Source organism: Nyctereutes procyonoides, unplaced genomic scaffold (genome assembly GCF_905146905.1).
Source record: "Nyctereutes procyonoides isolate TBG_1078 unplaced genomic scaffold, NYPRO_anot_genome, whole genome shotgun sequence".
Taxonomy (NCBI): domain Eukaryota; kingdom Metazoa; phylum Chordata; class Mammalia; order Carnivora; family Canidae; genus Nyctereutes; species Nyctereutes procyonoides.
The window spans coordinates 3540564-3561934 of record NW_026575129.1 but is presented as its reverse complement, the minus strand read 5'-3'; the positions used below and the strand labels follow the sequence as shown (position 1 = coordinate 3561934).

At 42.8% G+C, this 21371-nt stretch overlaps 1 protein-coding gene across 2 annotated transcripts in view; it reads left to right on the top strand.

Moving 5' to 3' along the window:
* The window catches only part of ARSB (arylsulfatase B), a 171395-nt gene that overhangs the window by 62535 nt on the left and 87489 nt on the right, over positions 1–21371 (top strand). For both annotated transcript variants that reach the window (XM_055342323.1, XM_055342324.1), the window contains exon 5: positions 19162–19405. In XM_055342323.1, coding sequence (XP_055198298.1) covers positions 19162–19405 — 244 coding nt within the window. The remainder of the gene's footprint in view (positions 1–19161; positions 19406–21371) is intronic.

Sequence of the window (21371 nt, the reverse complement as noted above, 5' to 3'; positions counted from 1 at the left end):
TGTGTGTGTGCACAACTAGTATGAGCAGGGGGAGGGGCAGAGGGAGAGAGAATCTCAAGCAGACTCTGCATTGAGCACAGAGCCTGGCATGGGGTTCGAACTCAGACCCTGAGATCATGACCTGAGTCAAAACCAAGAGTTGGACACTTAGTAGACTTGAGCAACCCAGGCTTCCTGGAAGATAGAACATAGACAAAGATGATTTAAGGTTATCTTTAAATCAATAGAATTGTTCTATAATAGACCAAAGGCTGCTCTTATCAGAGGGACATTTTAACAAAATAGAGCGCTTTCAAGGTGGAAGGTGTGAGCATGGACCAACATCTTGAACTGAATGATGAGGAAGGAGGATAAGGGCATCTGCTGTGGCAGAAGCAGACCGAGAGCCCAGGTTTCTGTGCTTCCAATTCAGTATTCTCTGCACAGAATGGCACTGCCTCTTGGACTGTACCGTTTACCTAATTGGTTGGCTTTTTGTCAAGAACTTGATCCAAGTGTGGTTTTTTGTTTTAATATATAAAGCATTTGCGAGTTCTTCCAAGGGCAGCACATAGCTTTACTTAACTCCCTCAAGCCCTCTCACCTCTGTCGAGTTGGACCAGGAAATTCAAGGTCTAGCCAGGGGCCCCCAAAGAGTTAAAAAGACAACCAGCCTGCAGAGTAGAAGAAACTGATGTCAAAAACAGATGTTCCTATCCAGGCTTTGCTGGATTCCTAAGTCAGGATAAAGCCAGCATGTATGCATGCACGTCAAAAGAAAAAAAAAAAAATCTTGGCCAGGACTGTGGAGAAATGGAGGGTCCCCTCATCTGCAGTTCCCCTCCAGGCTTTGTGCAAGGGAGCAGCGCCCAAGGGCTCCCGGCCCTCGGCCAGTAGCCCTGAACGCCCTCCGGTCGCTTGCTTGCCTTGTTGCTGAGCTGCTGAGCTGAGCTGCCCGCCGGCCTGCCCGTCTTCACTGGCTTCGGGATTGTTCTTGGCGTGGCTGCCAGCTGTCTGCCAGGCCGTCTGCAGCCGTCTTCCTGTGCTCCCCACTGCTGCCGAACTTCACAGCACTATTGTTCCTGTTGGGCCTTTTTCTTAAAATCTTTCCCAGCTGTATCCTGATATGGTAAACCACTTAAATTAGCTCCAGATTGCTCTGTTTATTTTGTGTTAGATAAGCGACAAAATACGGTCCCAGCAGCCTGCCAGGAGGAGCTGGCAGGGGGGGGGCCTTCTGCAGGAGGGAGCACTCCCAGACAAAGCTGTGAAAGGCCCAGCTGTGATGCGGTCACCGGGCCTGCCATGCACACGGGCCGCCGCGGGCGGGGATCCGCACACACCTCATTCCAGAAAATCAAGGCCTTGGCATGAAGTCACAGGAGAAGGAAGCTAAATTTCCATTCTTGGAAATAGATACGGTATCTCTCTTAACCACAGGCCTGGTTGCCCTGCCAGCTGTTGGGGCTCCACGCTCGATGTCCCCCCGCCCCATTGGGACAGGAGTCCCTTTTTTCCTTTAAATTGTCCTGTGTTGCAGTGAGTGATAGCTGATGGGCTCGAAACCAGCTGGAGTTTGCTGGCCTCTCCCTACATGCTCAGCCCTAGAGAATGTTCTCGTCTCAGCTGTAGTCTGAAGCTAGAACTCCAAAGACCGTTGAGTTACCAGCAAAGGTCTTTTCCACACAGCTGCAGTGAAAGTTCACGGTGGGCCTGGCCCCTGTGTGCCATCATGCAGGCCATCCGGGCAGCTGCCCCTGCACTGCCTGGGCCTCTGTGGGAGTCTCACAGGGCCTCTGAGGCGAAGCCTTTCTCAGTACTTCACAAAAAATATTTTCGAATAGAAGAGATACTGTCCTAGAATGAAGATCCTGCCTTTGTGATGGTAGGAATAAACCCAAATAAAATATGAAAAGTCAACTTCCGAATGTTTTAACTCAGCTGAAGCACATGGACAATGCCAGCAACTGGCTGAGTTACCACAATTACTGAAGATTTTGTCTGTTGCTAATTCAACACTCGCCGGGAAAGATCCCATGACTCACTGCAGCATGACTGGGCTTCCAGTCCTCACGCTGGAAGTCCTGGAAATCCTTTCTACCAAGGGAAGACCAGGGTCAGGAGTAATAAAATGTCCTTAGAAGCCTCCTCTTAGTTTCCTTTGGGGCAAATAACCTCCATGTGTAATAAAACGGTACAAAACCAACTTTGGAAGAATTATTACCCTGTCCAGCCCCCTTTTCCTTGTAGAATGTGCCTTTTCTTCTTCACCACATTGGAGCATGGGATTGAATGGCCTCCAGTGTCACCTGCTTCAGTTCCCCGGTTTTCGTCTCTCTCTTTTCCTCTGTGTCCTTTCTTTGTCCTAATTGTGGACAGTCTTGTATTTTTCACACGTACCAGGCTTTCCGCAGATGATCTGTCCCCTGAGAGTAGGGACTGCGTTTGAACTTCTGTTGTCTTTTCCCACCGTGCTGACAACACTTGTGGGTATTTTGCAGGTGCCTAACAAAGACCTTTGAAACCATTGTTTTCTTTCTCTATGCTTACCTGATATGAGGTGGCACTCATTCTGCTGCTGTGTTATTCCAGGCAAGCAAAACAACAACCACAACAACAGAAGCAAGCCTCTTTGGCCAGTTCTCATTAAAATCCTAAGCATACCCTTCCGGTGAGGGGCAGGATGGAGTAAGCCCACTAAAGCCTCTCTTCCCCATGAATTGCACCTGGAAACTCTGGAAAATAGAGAAAGCAACTGTCCGGGGCAACTGAAAAGAAAAAAAAGAAGCAGGGGAATGGTGAATGAGAGTGAGGTCAAAGCTGTATCAACCCCTTGTATGAGGGGTGGGTTTTGTGGGGTTTGTTTTCTCTCCTCTGTCTCTCAGCTTTGACCCAAGGCCTGATGCCATTCTAGAACAATGCAGCAGCCACCGGCAGCAAAATCTTCAGGTGAAACCTTCTATTTCTAAACAGCTACTTGGGAAAGGAGTCCTTTGCTGAAGAACATAGGGGAATTATTACTTTGTTTCTTTGTATCCTCCCCTGCCCCTGCCCCATGGCCAACCCCGGTTAGGATCTGCTTTTGTGTTTGTGGTGGGGGTTTGGGCACCTGAAATCCCCAAAGAAAATTCTCTCTGACCAGAGTACTGGTGAAAAGGCACCTCTTTTATCCAAAATGTGTGGGACATCTCATGATTTCTCTCTCTCTTTTATTTTGCTGCTTTGCTCCCAAAGGCAGCCTCAGTTGTGCGGAAGTACACAACAGAGTAAGATGCTAAAACCTGAGAGAAACCCGTCTTTCTGACCAGAGAAACAAGGAAAAGGGGGCCCCAGGAGGCTAGAAAGTGTGTGTGGGGGGAATCTCAGAGAGGATAGAGGTGGAGAATAGGATCCCCCAGCCCTGTATGAACTGACTCAAGTCCCAGGCTAAGTCCCAGGCTCACCTCCAAGCCATGCGTGTGCCATGCAATCCCAGAGAAGCAAAGCAAAGGCTTCAAGAACTCAACCGCAATACAAACCACTAACCAGGTCCCAACTAAGTCCTGAGTGGGGCGCATACTGGGTGGGTAAACCCAAACATTATAGCAAAGACTTTAAAAACTAAACTGACAATATAACCCTGTTCAGAGAAAGTGAGATGAAGCTTGCAATCTGACTCTAACTGGGTTGGTTGTCTGCTGAACCAAACAGAGATTAACATCCTTGGGGGGTATTTTAATAAGGCCTAGAGTGTCACAACTCTGGGGCATTCTGGAAAAGGCAAAGCTTTAAAGATGGAGAAGGCATCAGTGGTTGCCAGGGTTTAAGGGTGGGGTAGAGGGTGTGATTACAAAGGAGCAGTACAAGGGAGTGGTTCTGGTTTGATGGATTGTCCTGTAAGTGTGGTGCTGGTTCCATGACTGTCAAAATTCACAGAACTCCATACCAAACCAAGTGACTTCTACTGTATGTAAATCCTAAAATAAAGCATACCATTTGTATCTGATAGGGTTAACGCATCTTCGTGACTGCATGAAATATGGAAAAGATCCGTGTAATGTCTTATGTATTTTGAAGTCATTTTCCACTTGATTCCGTGTTAAACTTGTAGGAAACAAAAAAAAAAAAAAAAAAAAAGGAATAAACAATGACGCAGTCTCTTTGGTGTCTATGAAGAGCTTTCCAAAAAAGAATTTTGTGTCTCACGTGCCAGGCAGATGTTTTGTAGGGTCAGCTCACCACAAAAGGCCCCGATGAAAAATTGAGGTATAAAGGAAGGGTCTGTAAGAGACACCTTGATTCCAGAAAAGATCAATTGTTTTTAAAAGAAGCCAAGTCAATTTGACAGACTGGTGAAAGCAGGAACAAAGAATCTGATGTACCTTGGAGGCTCTGGGTTTTGATCATTGGGGTGGTACTTAGAGTGCCCTGTCTCAAACAATCACATCTCTTGTACTGAGCTCTGTCCTTGCTTGTGCTCTGAAATACACATGCGGTAGGCAGGCCGGGGCTGTTCCCAGGGACAGATTGTATACATTCCTGGGACACCAGAGAGTTTTCCTGAACATAGGAATTTTTCTTCAACCCACCTCTCATCCAGAGGGCGTACAGTGCTGCATAGATGTTTAATCGTAGTGAGATCCCAGCAGCTGGGCAGAGCTGCGCTTTCTACCTCTGCTTATCCTGCCTTTGAATCTTTACCATCACTCTGCATCCTCTTACACCAGCATAGGCCTTACCAATTTATACACAAACGTATAAAAACAGCTGATGGTTTTGAGAAAACTTGCCTACTCTCCAAGTTACAAAGGTATTCTCTGATGTTTTCTACTACATTTTATAGATCTTTGGTCCATCTTTTTTCCCCCATATAGTTTTGTTTTGTTAAGATATAATTCACTTTATCATAAAATTCACCCTTCTGAAGTGTACAGTTCAGTGGTTCACATGGTTGTACAATCATCACCCTTATTAATTTTTTGTCACCCTCCTCCCCCCAAAAACTCCTGTGTCCATTAGCATCACCCCCCCCCAGGATATATCCTCCCAGGATATATTGCTAAAAATATATCACATTTCCTTACTGGCAACCACTAATCTACTTTCTTTTCTTTTTTTTTTTAAGATTTTATTTATTTATTCATGAGAGACCCAGAGAAAGAGAGAGAGGCAGAGACACAGGCAGAGGGAGAAGCAGGCTCCATGCAGGGAGCCCGATGTGAGACTTGATCCCTGGGCTGAAGGCAGGGACTAAACTGCTGAGCTACCCGGGCGTCCCTCATCTACTTTCTGTATCAATAGATTTGTTTCTTCTGGATGTTTCATGTAAATGGAACCATATAATATATGACCTTTTGCACCTGGCATCTTTCATTAGCATACTTTTTTCAAGGTTCTTTCATATTGTAGCATGCATCAGTATTTCATTCCTTTTTATTACTGAATAATATTCCTTTTTTGCTGTATATTGCTAAAAATATATCACATTTCCTTACTCATTCATCAATTAGTGGACACTGGGTGTTTCCACTCTTTGGATCTCTGATGAACAATACTGCTGTGAACATTCATACACAAGTATTTTGTGGGAATATGTTTTCATTTCTTTTGGATATATACCTAGCAATGGGATTTTTGAGTTGTATAGTAATTCTATGCTTAACTTTTTGAGCAACTGCCGAACTATTTCCAAATCAGTAAAACCATGTTACGTTCCCACCAGCAGTGTTTGAGGGTTCCAATTTCTCTGCATCCTCTCCAACACTTGTCATTGTCTGTCTTTTTTTTTTTTTATTATAACTACCTTGCTGTATGTGAAGTGCTATCTCCTTGTAGTTTTGATTCGTATCTCTCTGATGACTAATGATATTGAACATTTTTTCATGTGTTCATCTTATTTGGAGAAATATCTGTTGAAATCTTTTGCCCGTATTTTAAATGTTTATTTGTTTACTATTGAGTTGTAATATCCATTTTTACATTATATGTACGTTGTGAAGTAGGATTGGTCAAGGGTTTTTTCTTCCTTGTAGGTAGGTATCCGATTACTCTAATCATTTGTTGTATAGAGATTTTTCTCAGTTGGTTTGTCTTGCCAAGTATCAAATGATCATTTAAGTGGGGTTCTTTTACCAGGCTCCCTTTTTAGTACCATGCTGTCTTGATTACTACAGCTTTCTATAGTAGGTCTTGAAGTTGTATAGTATAATTCTTTTCACTTTGTTCTTGTAATTGAAAATGATTTGCAGTCCTAGGATAAACATCACTTGATCATCATAATACTGGTAGGCAGAGTAATGTTCTCCTTTCTTCCTTCAAAGATACGCACATTTTAAGGCTCCAAACCTATGAATATGTTATGTTATTGACAAATGGGAGTTAAGGTTATAGACTGAATAAGGTTGCCAGTTATCTGACCTTAAAATGGAGAAGTTATACTATAGGGCCTAAAGTGATCACAAGAGTTTTTTCCTCTCTTTTTTTTAAAAGATTTTATTTATTTATTCATGAAAGACACAGAGAGAGGCAGAGACATAGGCGTAGAGAAGCAGGCTCCATGCAGGGAGACCCACATGGGACTCGATCCTGGGTCTCCAAGATCACGCCCTGGGTCGAAGGCAGGCGCCAAACTGCTGAGCCACCCAGGTGTCCCAATCACAAGGGTTTTTAAAAGTGGAAAAGAGGGGCACCTGGATGGTTCAGTTGGTTGAGCATCTGACTCTTGATTTCGGCTCAGGTCATGGTCTCATGGGTCATGAGATTGAGCCCCATGTCAGGTTTCCTTATCAGTGATGAGTCTGCTTGGGATTCTCTCTCCCTCTCCCTTTGGTCCTCCACCTGCTCATGCACACTGTTTCTCAAATAAATAAATAAATAAATCTTTAAAACAGTGGTAGAGAGAGACAAAGAGAAGGTCAAAATAATACAATGCAAGAAAGACTCAACCGGCTATTGATGGCTTTGAAGATAGAGGAAGAAGAATTCCAGTGGCTTCTAGAAAAATTGCAAGCTGGAAATTGCAAAGAAACAGGTTCTCCCCTAGGGCCTCCAACAGGGAATGTAGCCATCCCAACACTTGGAGTTTTTCCCAATGAGACTTGCTTCAGACTTTTAACCTACAGAACTATAAGATGATAAATCTGTGGTGTTTAGCTGTTAAATTCATGGTAATTGTCATAGTATCAATAGAAGACGTGCACAATGATGTATTATCATTTTTGTATATAGCTGGATTTGATTTACTGAAATTTTGTTAAGAATTTTTGTACCTGTGTTCATTATAGTTTTCTTTCTTTCTTTCTTTCTTTCTTTCTTTCTTTCTTTCTTTCTTTCTTTCTTTCTTTCTTTCCTTTCTCTCTCTCTCTCTGTCTCTCTCTCTCTTTCTTTCTTTGTAATGCCTTTGGTTTTGGAATCCGAGTAGTGCTGGCCTCATAGAATGAGTTGGGAAGCTTAGGCTTCTCTATGTTCTGGAAGAGTTTGTGTACAACTAGTAACATTTCTCCCTGTTTGATAGAATTTACCAGTCAAGCCATTTTAGCCTAGAATTTTCTTTATAGGAAGTTTTTAACTACAAGTGTTAACTTCCTTAATAGATACAAAGCTAACTAGGTTATCTATTTTTGAGAGAACTTGAGTAGATTTTTGAGAATTAGTTGCTGGAAAAAATGGTTAAGACTTGGCTAATTTCCTTTTTCAAAGGAAGAAGCATCTCTCGTTGCATTTTTGAATATTTATAGCACAATTTAATATATTTTAGATGAAAAGTAATTACTTTATTATGAGATTGCATAAACAGAAAGTACAGATAAACTGTGTATTGGCAGTGGGACATAGTAAATCTCTGAGTCCTTCTTCACCAGGAAGTCTGATTTCCATTTAGCTTTCCATGCATTTAAGCCACTCACATGGAGCATGAACATGCCATCCTGTATGATAGGTAAATTTACATCATAAATCAGTGGACATTCTGATATATATTATTTATAATAGTTCTGCTCCTGAGGGGTGGAGCCTCTTTCCATGTGCTGGTGGAATTATTTATGAGCTTACACAGCTTTAGGCCAGATCCCAAACTATGGTAAATTTACAAAGTAATGAATATCGTCTGACAAACCTCTTGATAGAGAGGCCACTACTTATCCTTGGCTGTATGTCCCAACTGATCATTATGTACGGCGCTGGTTCCTACAGGAAACATTTTGGAAATTTGATAGGGTGCTACTAGCACTCAGTAGACAGAGCCCCGGGATGTGATGTTCCTACCAACTCCACACAATGAGGAGCTGTCCTGAGTCTTTTTTTTTTTTTAAGATTTTATTTATTTATTTATGAGAGACACAGAGACAGAGAGGTAGAGACACAGGCAGGGGTAGAAGCAGGCTCCATGTGGGGAGCCTGATGTGGGACTCGATACCAGGACTCCAGGATCACGCTCCAGGCCAAAGGCACGTGCTCAACCACTGAGCTACCCAGGCATCCCAGTCCTGAGTCTTATATACCTAAAGATACCCTACTGCATAGTTATGAAAATTAAAAAACATGCTTATAATTTTCTACATCTAGAACCTAGTCTAGTTTTACATTTAAACATGAGAAGATTTTCATGTGGTTTTATATACATTTAATATCTTAATTCTTTTTTTAGCATTCATACCTACTCCCTTTGATTATTCTGTATGTCTAGTATAGAATGGCCTCCTTTAAGCCCAAGTGGTTTGAGGGGCTCTGAGCCTACAGTCACTGTCGTCTGTTGTGGCCAAACCACACTGGGCACAGGGAAATGGAGAGTCTCGCTGTCCCCTTCTTCTTATTCCCTTACTCTCAGGGTGGTCTCTGCAGAGGCCATCTCCAGCACTATGCACCTTTCTAATTTGCAGATTCTAGTCTGCCATGAAGTGAGGGAGCCACACACTAAACCTATCATAAGAAATCGTGTCTGAGACTAAATGGGCCCTACATTAAAAATCTGGTTGCAGCGAATTGATGATGCCTGTTGTGGTTATTTAGGGGCATTTGTTTTGATTTGTTTGATGATTTTGTTTTGTTCTTTTATCCTTGTTCATGGCTGTTCAGGAGACATTGAGTTTCCCAGATGTTGGACCCCTTTCTCCCTACACCCCTTCCTCCCTCCCTTCCTCTCTTCTAATTTTAAAATTTGAGTATAGTTGACACACAATGTTATACTAGTTTCAGGTGTACAACATAGTGATTAAACATATCCATATGTTACACGGTACTCACCACTAGTGTGGCTGCCATCGGTCACATACATTGCTCTTAGAGTACCACTGACTCTGTTCCCTGTGCTGTGCCCTTTATACCTATGACTTCTTCATCCCATGACTGGAAGTCTCTACCTCCTGCTCCCCTTCACCTATTTTGCCTATCCTCTCATCCCTCCCCTCTGACAACCATCAGTTTGCCTTTTGTATTTATGAGTCTGATTCCACTTGTTTATTTTTTTAGTTTGCGCATGTGAGTGAAATCACATGGTATTTGTTTTTCTCGGACCTCTCTCTTTCCATATCCCGTTGTTTCCTGTTAAAATGCCTCCATTTAACCTCCGGTTTCTCATTAGACACATAGACCTCACAGCTCACACTTACTCTTCTCCAGCTGCCTTCCCTGCCCGACGTCTGCTTAGAATGTCCAGGGTCACCTGGTTTCTCCCCACTCTCATTGTGTACCCCTCTGTCAGCAGGGCTTCTCCCACCTGGTGTTGTCAGGAGGACCTAGAGTCCAAGAGTGCAGAGTTGGTTTTGCTTTGTCTTTGGAGCAAGTGTCATCTGCAAACCCCAAAGAATCATATTCTTGTATCTTTATTAAGTATGTATTCAATATTTGAATTATTTGATAAATAATCTTCACTAACTTTTTAGTATCTAGGTATATTGAGTTTTTTTGTTTCTGCCATTAAATGTTTCACTCTTACATCGTTCTTCAAAGAAGATTGTGCTGATGACTTGTCTCTCTTCCATAAGTAGACACTCAAACCTCAGTGAGACCCTTTACCATTTAGTAAACTTCAGAAAAGAGCTTTGGGTACAGAAAATAAGAATTAAATATTTTTATGGTTTCTACCTAAGGAAAAAAAAGAAAAGAGTTTTGAGCAAATAGAATTGCCTGTTCATTCAGTTTGGTTTACTGGTTTTTCTGGGTGATCCTAAAAGCATATCTTACTACCTTGGAAGTAGAAATCCAGTAAAATGTTGCTTCTGCATCAAAGGTAAATTCAGAATAGTTAACTTGTATGATGTATTTGGAAATATAAAGACAAATTAAAGTAGTTGATGCTTGCCCAAATAGAATATGTTAGCTTTCTCTGCCTTAATTCTCTCTGAAAAATCATTGACCTCAATTCCCATCTTCCATGCCATACAAGGAATTAGTGTCTTTCTAATTTGGCAACTGCTGTTCTTTTTTCTGTTGATGGTATTTTTCACTCTTGCCGTTCTGAAACTTGCCAGGCTCTGAAGTATTTCTGTAATACTTTTTCATCTCCTACTTGTTGATTGCTGATCGACAAACAACTATCTACTAAAAAAAAAATAAATAAAAAAATAAATCATCTGATCTGAAAAGGGAGCCAAATAATTTGTGAGTAAACTATGATACACCCTTAAAGTGCCAAATAACTTTTGTTTGCCCTGAAATTTATAACTTCATTAGCTAAAGATATCAAGCATTTTTTTTCAAGATCAAACTGAAGAGAAAACAAGGAGGGCTTTAATTTTTAAAAAGTGGTGAATAAACATCTATTTTTGCTGGCTCTAAGTACCCTAGACATGAGGCTTCTAAGCTGCTTGTTAGGGAAGCAGGAATATGGAGATCAAACCCATGCCTCCTGAGTGAGAGTAATTCATAACATTCCATACTTATCTTACAATATAAGTTTAAGGATCACTAAAATCTGTGACCACCTATGCTTTAAACTACAGAAAAAGTTCAATTGTTTGCCTATCGATATAAAAAGTTCAATTGTATGGGCAGCCCAGGTGGCTCAGGGATTTAGCACCGCCTTCAGCTCAGGGTGTGATCTTGGAGACCAGGGGTCGAGCCCCGCATCAGGCTTCTTGCATGGAGCCTGTTTCTCCCTCTGCCTGTGTCTCTCTCTCTCTCAGTGTCTCTCATGAATAAATAAATAAAATCTTTAAATAAAAATAAAAGTTCAATTGTTTGCCTATCGATATATAATAAATTAGGACAGTTTTTCAGTTTCGAGTTCTATTTTAATTTTTATTTATTTATTATTTATTTTGAATTTTTAAAAATTTTTAAGTGAGCTCTATACCTGGCATAGGGCTCAAACTTGTGACCCCAATATCAAGTGTTGCATGCTGTATGAATTGAGCCAGCCAGGCACCTCTCATTTTCCTGTTTTAACTTTTAGAGACCAATTGTTTGCTTGCTTGCTTGCTTGCTTGCTTTTCTTCTTTCCTTCCTTTCAACTATTTAGTTAGTTAGTTAGTTAGTTAGTTAGTTAGTTAGTTAGTTAGTTTTAGAATTGAATTTTAGTTAACATACAGTGCAATATTGACTTCTGGAATAGAATTCAGTGATTCATCATTTACATGTAACACCCAGTGCTCAATCACAGCGATTGCCCTCCTGAATGCCCATCACCCATCTAGCCTATCCTGCACTCATGTCCCTCCAGTCTTTCAAAAAGATTTTTGAGTCTTCTCATCCTTAAATTCTAAAGGAGAGATAAAATCCCACTGGCATCTCATCATTACAAGTAATGCCATTAGCCTCATTAAAATGAGGAAATCTTTTACTATAACCCTGTACTTCCCTTTTAATCCTCATTTATTCCTGATTTTTCCCTTTCCCTGCATCCGTCCCTTTTATCTTCCACTTTTTTGGTGGCTGTATCTGTTATTTGGGGTCTGGTTGTCAGTCCCATTCCAGCAGGACCCTTCCAGTGCTAGCTCAGCAGGCACGCTCCCTTTGCTGGTTCTTTTATCCAGATGCAGAGTCCGACTGTGTCTGACTGGGAGTAGGGCAGGAGCATTCATCTGTCCTGAGTGCTACAAACCAGGTGAAACCCCTACAAATGTAACTGAATAAAGCTTTAGTTTCTGACACTTCATTTGAGTCATAGCTTATGATCTTTGTGCCTCTTCCTTTGATAATTGAGATCTTTTTTTAAACTCCTAAAAACAAAAAGGTGTCACCTGGCTCTGTCCTGAAAATAATAGCAAAAGCCCTCAAGTTCACTATGTTTTTATGAATCTCAAGAAATCACCTACGGAGAAGAACATATAATTGAGAAGGACTCTGTGCATAAAATCCTTTCTTCTTCATGAATGCATGGTGTTTTAGACTGCAGCTGTGATATCTAAACCTAGCATATGTGTAATAAATACCCGGAGAGGAGACTGTTCTGCTCTGCGTGTTTGATGCTTCTGCTGCTTATGATTCTTATCGTGAAAATGGCTAATATTTATTGAGTGATACATCTGTGCCAGGCTGTATGTTAAGATAGGTCTCATTGTTATCCTCATTTTCCAAATGAGAAAATTAGGCTCCGAGAGCAATTTACCCAAACCCAATTCTTTGAATCCATTTCGATGAAATTAGAAAGGTGGCAGTAAGGATGATAGAGACAAACGATGACAGTCATAAACCAGCCAGACACCTTTTGAGTTATATCTAGTCATCATTCAGCTCAGGTTTGCCTTAAGTTCTGGCAACAGAGTGTTCTTAAGAGTGTAGTTAAGATAATCTTGAATTAAGAAGAAGCCTTGATGCAGAACACCCCACTATCCAATGTGTAATTAAATAAGGAGCTTGAGCCTCCTACTCTCCCCTTTCTGATGGTGGTCCACCCTGTCCCATCATTCTGGTTTCAGCTCCTCCAAGAGGACCATGAATAGAGAGATCATATCTCTTTTTCTACTCACTTCATAAAAGAAAGGGCCTAGTCTGTCTTCTTGGCTGCCATTTCTCCAAAGCTGGAGTAGTCCTTGCCATATGGTAAGCACTCTGGAAAGATTTATTAAAGGGCTGAGTGAGGACTCTCTTCCTGTCCAGGACCGAGTTCCTTAATCCCCTTTGACTTCCTCAATCCCCTTTGACTTCCTCAATCCCCTTTGACTTCAGTGTGACTGATCAAGGGCCAGATTGGACAAACATCTCTGGTATTGTGTGTTTGATTTGCTTAAATTGTCACAGGGACCAGGAGCTACCCCCACCCCCATGCCCTACCCCCAGTGCAGTGTCCTGTTAAATAAGCAGCACCTGTGTATGGAACAGTTCCCTGAAAGTTAAGATCATAGCATGGATGGATGAAGGCTCAGAAAACACTATCCAATAATCAAAGTAAATTTTTAGTGCCTTCAGTTTCAATTTTTGGTGGACATTTTTCCTGTTTATTATTCCTTACCCACCCCCCAGTTCTTGAGCTCTTCTCTTTGGTGGGCCCTGTGTGAGGTCCTGGGAATGTGAAGAAGAATGAGACATCATCCTTGTCCTTGGGAGGCAGAGTTCCTAGGAAGATGAATCCACAAACAACTCATTAACAATATATAGAAATCAGTGAAAAAAAAAAAAGAAATAAGTGCGATAGGAAAGGTATATAAAAAGTGCAAAAGTACAGAGAGACTATCTAGACAGGGTGGTAGTGGGGGGCAATAAATGAAAAGTTAACAGAAGATGTAACATTTATCCTGAGAATTAAAATTTAAGTTGGGTGGGAAAGAAGAAGAGCATTTTAGGTGGAAGAACTAACATGTACAGGGGCAAAGTCAGCATGAAGGGGCATGACATATCCTAACAACAAGGTGAAATTAGTTCTACATGAATGAAACACTGGGCACTTTTTTTAAGCTTTTATTTTTTAAGTAATCTCCACACCTAATATGGGGCTCAAACCCACAACCCCAACATCAAGGGTCTCACTCTCTACCAACTAAGCCAACCAGGTGCTCCAGCACAAGGCACTTTTTACGCAGGAGGGCAAGTTTTGATGCCCAATAAGTAGATTGGGGCCACATGTAAAGGATTCTTTTTTTTAAAGATTTTATTTATTTATTCATGAGAGACACACAGAGAGAGGCAGAGACACAGGCAGAGGGAGAAGCCAGCTTCCCACAGGGAGACTGATGTGGGACTCCATCCCAGGACCCCGGGATCACGCCCTGAGCCAAAGGCTGATGTTCACTAAGCCACCCAGGTGCCACTGTATAGGATTCTATATGTGGGCTGAAGCTTGAACTTTTTCCTGATGAGAAAGCTAGTAGAGATCTTTAAACATGAACATGACTTGATTGGTTTAGGGCTTCACAAGGATGCCTCTGACAGCAAAGTGAAGCAATCTGTAAGTTCCTGTATGTCCAAGTGGAAAGACATGAGGCCCTGGGGTACATAGGAGTGGATGGGTTTCAAATCCATTTGAAAGTTAGACTTAGCAGAAGGGAATGCACATTCAATCAGAAATTGAATGTAGAACAAGAGGGAAAGACAAGAACATTAGATTGTAAGTTGAATATCCAGGTAGACATTTTCTCCAAGATCTTTTAGTAGGAGAAGATTGAATTTACCTAATCGTCTAGATGACTTCTAAGACATATAGTAACCCTTTGATTTTCATTTTAGTTAAAAAAATTTTTTTAAAGATTTTTATTTATTTATTCATGAGAGACACAGACACAGAGAGAGAGGCAGAGACACAGGCAGAGGGAGAAGCAGGCTCCATGCAGGGAGCCCGATGCGGGACTCGATCCTGAGTCTCCAGGATCACGCCCTGGGCCGAAGGCAGGCACTAAACCGCTGAGCCACCCAGGGATCCCAAAATTTTAAAAAAAAACTAGTTTAAAAGCATCAACCATCAGCAAGCGGGTCCTCTTTTAGGAGAAGGAGGCATCTTAGTATGTGAAATCCTGTTGTCTATTCATCTGTCACACTAACATTGCTGGCCCTGTTGAAAGGAAAGTCCAGGTCCTGATGCAAGGCTATTGGAGTCTTTCTTTCTTTTTTTAATTTTAGGATCCCTGAATCAGAGTGAGGACGATGTCCTGGATAAGCCCGGGTTAGGGAACAATGACATAGAAGTACACTTGATGTTCAGGGCGCCCTTCCATGGCCAAGCCACAACAATACCCTGTCGGGAGTAGTCCTAAAAATTAATTTTGTTGTCATGGTTCCACCTTAACTTTTATCATCTGGGTCAGGATGAGGATTCATTGTCATATACTTCATGCATTTGCTCCAATCTCTGGCTAACCAATGTTTTTCCATGACTTTGTAACAGTTATTTTTGTTCAGGAAGGAATAATAAAGTGAGATTTGCCATCTGTATAAGACAACATTAGTTTTATTTTGACATTTCTTTTCTAGACAGCAGAGTCTTTATAATTAGATTTTCCCTCTGCCAAAAATTTTGCTGAAAAACTACTTCCCTGAAAAAAAAAATTTCAGAGCTCCCATTATTAGTTGGAGTCATCTTATTTTGTTTTGGAAGTTCTTTCGTAAGCCAGTCAGGAAATGAAACAAGAAGATTTTCTCTTGAAAACGAATTCTTAGCAAGAAACAAAAGTTAACTTTTCTCCAAAAGAAAATTAGGAGAGAGAGTGAAAAGAAACATGTTTCAAATGGTGATGGTTCCAATGTCTTTTTAAATTTTAATTTGTCAGATTTAAGTGAACAACATAGGAAGCCATATTCCAAATGAGCTTGTATTCTTGCTGTGACTGTGGTCAGGTTTATGTCCAACTTCTCGAAATACCCGGGGGACTGTGCTAGAACTGAAGCACAGCAGCAGTTGTGGGCTCTCTGAAGAGCCCAACTGTGGAATCTACCCCTTTATTGATAAATGGTGGCCATCAGGCAGGTGCCACCTGGGGAGATGCAGGCCCCAGGCAAAGCCAAATGGACCAACATGCTGCTGTTGTGCCATTGGCTCTGTGATGGATGTCTGAGAGAGTAAGTCGCAGTGTGCCAGTTGACGGCACTTTCTCTCCAGAGTGCTCTTCAAAACATGACAGGTGATAAAATCCCCCATCATTGCTAATGGGGAAAACAGCCCAGTGAGCTAATGGCAAAAACAGTCATACTCATTGCATTGGCACCTTTCACCCCCCATAAGATCTAGAAACACCTTTCAGCTCGGACGTAGCCCTAGTGGCCAAATTCTCTTTACAGCACAGAATACTTTCCTTTTTTTTTTTTTTTAAAGATTTTTATTTATGTATTCATGAGAGACCCAGAGAGAGAGAGAGAGAGAGAGAGAGAGAGGCAGAGACACAGGCAGAGGGAGAAGCAGGCTCCATGCAAGGAGCCCGACATGGGACTCGATCTCAGGACCCTAGGAACATGCCCTCAGTCAAAGGCAGACACTTTGAGCACTGAGCTGCCCTGCTGCCCTGGCTATTCTCCTTTTTGAGTCCTACCTGAAGGGCTGCTCCTAGAGTCAGACTGCAGACCCAGCCACCATCCTTCTCTTCCTCATCTCCACATGCCTTTCCTCCACTGCCATCATCTAGTATTTTTGTATTAAGCATTAGCAAGGACATGGAACTGAAATAGACATTATATAACATCTCAAAGGGTGTATCTATTTAAAATGGAGACAGCAGGTGTCTTCTACAAGCACTGAGCCAGTATTTGTTTATAGCAGTCTAGATAAAAGGGCAAAATACCAGTTCTTGGCTGTTCTTCAGCCGTTCTTGAGCTCATGGGCAGAGTGGAAGCGTTTCTTTCCAGTGTATTTTTGTATAAAACGAACAGCACCTCCTTTTCAGTTTCAAAATGTTGCTTATGGGTGACTGATGTGCTGTGAAGTGTAAGGCGTAGGGAGCAATCTCCTCTGTCAGAAGGTGGTGGCCTTTTGTTTTGAATATACAGATTTGCTCATGTAGAATAGAAAGGGTATTAATAAACTGGCTTGGGGGATGCCTGGGTGGCCCAGCAGTTGAGCATCTGCTTTTGACCCAGGGCGTGATCCTGGAGACCTGGGATCGAGTCCCACGTCGGGCTCCCTGCACAGAGCCTGCTTCTCCCTCTGCCTGTGTCTCTGCCTCTCTCTCTCTGGGTCTCTCATGAGTAAACAAATAAAATCTCAAAATGTATAGACAAACAAGCATACAGGCTTGGGTGACTGTTTGGGCCTTGACTCTTTGTCAAGAAGAGATGTAGGGTTCAAGGAAAAGTTCTTTTAAGTCTGTGATAGCAAAGGATGAGGCAGGTCGTTACCCGCCCGTGTGTTGAAGAATTGTTACCTTCATGTAATCTAGCTCCACTCTGCTCCTTCCCTTCACCAAACACAGAGAAGAACCAGGCACCTGGTATGTTAAGGGTTTGAATAGAAGCCTCCTTGGCAGTAGAGCCTTGAATTTCTTATCCATAAGCAACAAAGGTTCCTCTAAAGGGAATTAGCATCACCTTCTGCTGTATGAAAAGGAAGAGTCTGCACTTCGTTGAGATTTACTGTGCCTATGGTTTTCATTGGGCAGTGAAGCTTTATGTGGCCTGTTGGGGTATCGGGGTAAAGCCCACTTCATACTGGGGACATCAGCAACATGGCACTCTGGAGGCAGAAGGCACCTGGAGGGTCACACAGGCCTTGTTTGAATCTTAGCTTTGCCACTTACTAGCTATTTGGACTTTTCAATCTTCTTCTTTTTAACAATGAAACAATTATAATGTTAGACTGAGTTATGAATATTAGTTACCATTTATTGAGCACGGAGGTTGTGCCAGGTACCCAGACAAGCAATTATCATCAACAGTGTCATTTAATTTTCATCATAATACATGAGCTAGGAATTATTATCTCCACATTGAATGTAAGGACACTGATGTAGCATATCGCTCGGGGTCACATGGCTCGTGAGTGGTTGGCGTCAGGCTTCAGTTCCGGCCGGGTCTCTCAGATTTCAGATCCTGGGAGAGATAATATGAACTTAACATGGTACCTGGTACGTGGTAGGTGCTTAGCAATGCCAGTTATTTTTCCTTCCATGTGTTTCCTGTGGTTTTGGTATTGATTTCTGTGTCAGATTTTTATATATAAGGTTCTCCAGAGCAGGCCTGTCCTGCTGCCCTCATGTGGTTCATTTGGATAACAGTGGTTTAAAAAATATTTAATTGGGGTGTAATACGTATGCCAATAAGGGTTATTTCAAATGTGTCTGTAGAGTCACCTAAGTGTATGGATACTTTTGGATATATCAATGATTCTAACATCTCAGTATACAAGAAATACCACTTTAAATTTTTTTTTCCTACAGTCCAATTTAATTTCTAACCGAGTTCCACCCAGCTGGTAAGATACTTCATTTCAGTCACTCTTATAACTTGTCCTCTGGCTTCACCATCAGTTGTCTTAGAAAAGAACCTTTCTCTTCCCTGGTACAGTGCATCACATGAAGCTTTGTCCTCTCAAGAAGGGAGGAATTTTTCTTGCAATGATGTTTTCCACCCGACTGCTGTGTTTACAGAGACCTTTAGCCCACTGGAGAAATCTTCAACTTTCACACTTAAGAAAGAGTTCAAATCACCAGGGAGTAGAAGCTTAATTCAGTTACCAGTTTAAATGTTAGAAACTTTTTCCAGGAGAGTAAAAGAGAAAGGTCTGCTGTCCCCATTATCAGGAGCTTTAACTCACTAAGTGAAATTTCACTTGAGGTTTCTTTTTGTGGACGGTGAGGGGCTTAACTTACCTGGATTCATTTTGCCTCACCCACAATTGCATGCATGCATTTGCAGCCCAGTCATCAGTTATCCGTGCAGGGCTGTAACCCAAGCAGCTCTCCTCCAGGGACTTCCTTGCTTTCCAGTGACCCGACCCAAGAGATTTGAAGATCTGGTGTCAGATTGGTGCCACGGCGCCCTCTGATTCTGTGTAATGGGGGGAGGTGTGGGTGCAAGAGGGGAGGTTAGGATGGGACATGGTAAGGAGGGAGCATCTGTCTTAGTTCTTAAGCAGCATTTATTTTTTAATTTTTTAAAAAAGGTTTTATTTGTTTATTCATTCAAGACACAGAGAGAGAGAGGCCGAGGGAGAAGCAGGCTCCGCGCAGGGAGCCCGAGGCGGGCCTCGATCCCATGACCCCCGGGGTCATGCTCTGGGCCACAGGCAGACGCTCAACCACTGGGCCCACCGGGGGCCCCTCTTAAGCAGCATTTCAAAGCAGCATAGACCCCTTGGGTCCTTAAATGTGTCTGGCGTCGTCCTCATGCAGAGACCTTATTGTATTTCAGATAACGGAGGACAGACGCTGGCGGGGGGCAACAACTGGCCGCTTCGAGGACGAAAATGGAGCCTGTGGGAAGGAGGCGTTCGAGGGGTGGGCTTCGTGGCGAGCCCCCTGCTGAAGCGGAAGGGGGTGAAGAGCCGGGAGCTCGTCCACATCTCCGACTGGCTGCCCACCCTCGTGGGGCTGGCCGGGGGCAGCACGAAGGGCACCAAGCCTCTGGATGGCTTCGACGTGTGGAGGACCATCAGGTACTGCTCAGTTCCTTTGTTCCCTCCCGGGGCGGGCGGCAAGAGCAGCCTGGGGGACTGAGTGGAAATGACAGTTCAGCTTACCGGTAAATTATTTTTTTAAAGATTTTTGAAATTTATGTATCCACAAGAGACAGGGAGGCAGAGGGAGAAGCAGGCCCCGAGCAGGGAGCCCAACGGGGACTCGATCCCGGGACCCCGGGGTCACGCCCTGGGCCCAAGGCAGATGCTCAACCACTGAGCCTCCCAGGTGCCCACAAATAAATTATTTTTTAGGAAGAATAAAATGTCTTTAGAACTATTGTCAGGATGTATAGAGATGTTCTGGATTTGAGATTGTGGCCACGTGTTTGATACAAAGAGGAAGATTGTCTTCAGCTGCTTGCCCTCTACAGGTGTTTTTTTTTCTTTTTTTAATTTTTATTTATTTATGATAGTCACACACAGAGAGAGAGAGAGGGGCAGAGACATAGGCAGAGGGAGAAGCAGGCTCCATGCACCAGGAGCCCGACGTGGGATTCGATCCCGGGTCTCCAGGATCGTGCCCTGGGCCAAAGGCAGGCGCTAAATCGCTGCGCCACCCAGGGATCCCTACAGGTGTTTTTTTAAGCAGAGAAGCTTCTCAAAGGGGTAGGATGGGGTATTGTTTGCTTCCTGGAGGTTGGGGGACCTGCCCTGTTGTCTGCTGGGAGAATGGAGCGCTACACAGGGGATAGAGCTGGAATGGGAGCCAGAGAGTATCTAATGAGCACCCACTATGAACCACCCCGTTTTTTTTTTTTTTAAGATTTTATTTATTCATGAGAGACACAGAGACACACACACACACACACAGAGAGGCAGAGACAGAGGCAGAGACAACAGGCAGAGGGAGAAGCAGGCTCCATGCAGGGAGCCCACGTGGGACTCGATCCCGGGCCTCCTGGATCAGGCCCTGGGCCGAAGGTGGCGTCAAACCGCTGAGCCACCGGGCTGCCCTGAACCACCCACCCCTGTTTTAGCGGTGGGGGAGTTCGAAGTGAACAAGACAGACAAGATTTTGGCTCTCATGGAGCTTGTGTTCTAGTAGAGAAGGTGAGGGAGGGCAGAGAGTGCAGAGAGGAAATAACTAAACACATAAATAAGCAAGATGACTTCCAGTAGCCATAAACACTGTGAAGGCAGTAAGGACGTGTGTTGTGGAGGAGAGTTGGCAGACGTAAGGAGGTACGCTGGGGAGCAGAACCCAGACTCAGCTTCGGAAATGGTGGAAGTCCTTTTCCGGTTTAGCCGCCACAGCGTAGAAAAATGGAGGTACACACCTCCAGGGGTGCAGGAAGAAAATTATAAGCTTGTATTTGTTTTTGATTTTATCTTAATTTTGTCTAAGAATATGTTTTATAAGGTACAACACGTATTAGAAGATTAGCACATATATCCAAGTTATAAATAAATGTGCACATATAGTACATATATTTTACTGGTGGAATGGCAGTTGTCTAGTGCAATAGGATTTAACCTCTCTTTGGTGTTACAGAAGGAGAAAAAGTGGCTGATTGACTACCCTAATGGCCCGGAGGAGACAACCTCCTCGTGTTCTCTTCTTCATCCCACTCCAGATGCTCCATCTCAAAAATAGTAGGGTTTCTATTCTTACGAAACATGCAGTTGAGTAGGAGTAAAGTGTCACGATAACATGTTAACATATCCTCAGATGGTTCAGAAAATATTATGTGCATGTATTTCCTATATAGTTCGAGATATATAGTGTGTGTGTGTGTGTGTGTGTGTGTGTGTGTGTGTACACAGAGAGGAAAAATACATACTGAGTCAAATATTAACAGTGAGATTATCTGGGTAAAGGGCATAGGTGGTTCTTTTAGTATTTCTTAGTTTTGCAACTTTCTTTAAATTTGATATTATTTCCACATAAAACTTTTTAAAAATAGGCAATTCTGGCAACACAGGGATCCAACCTTACCACAAA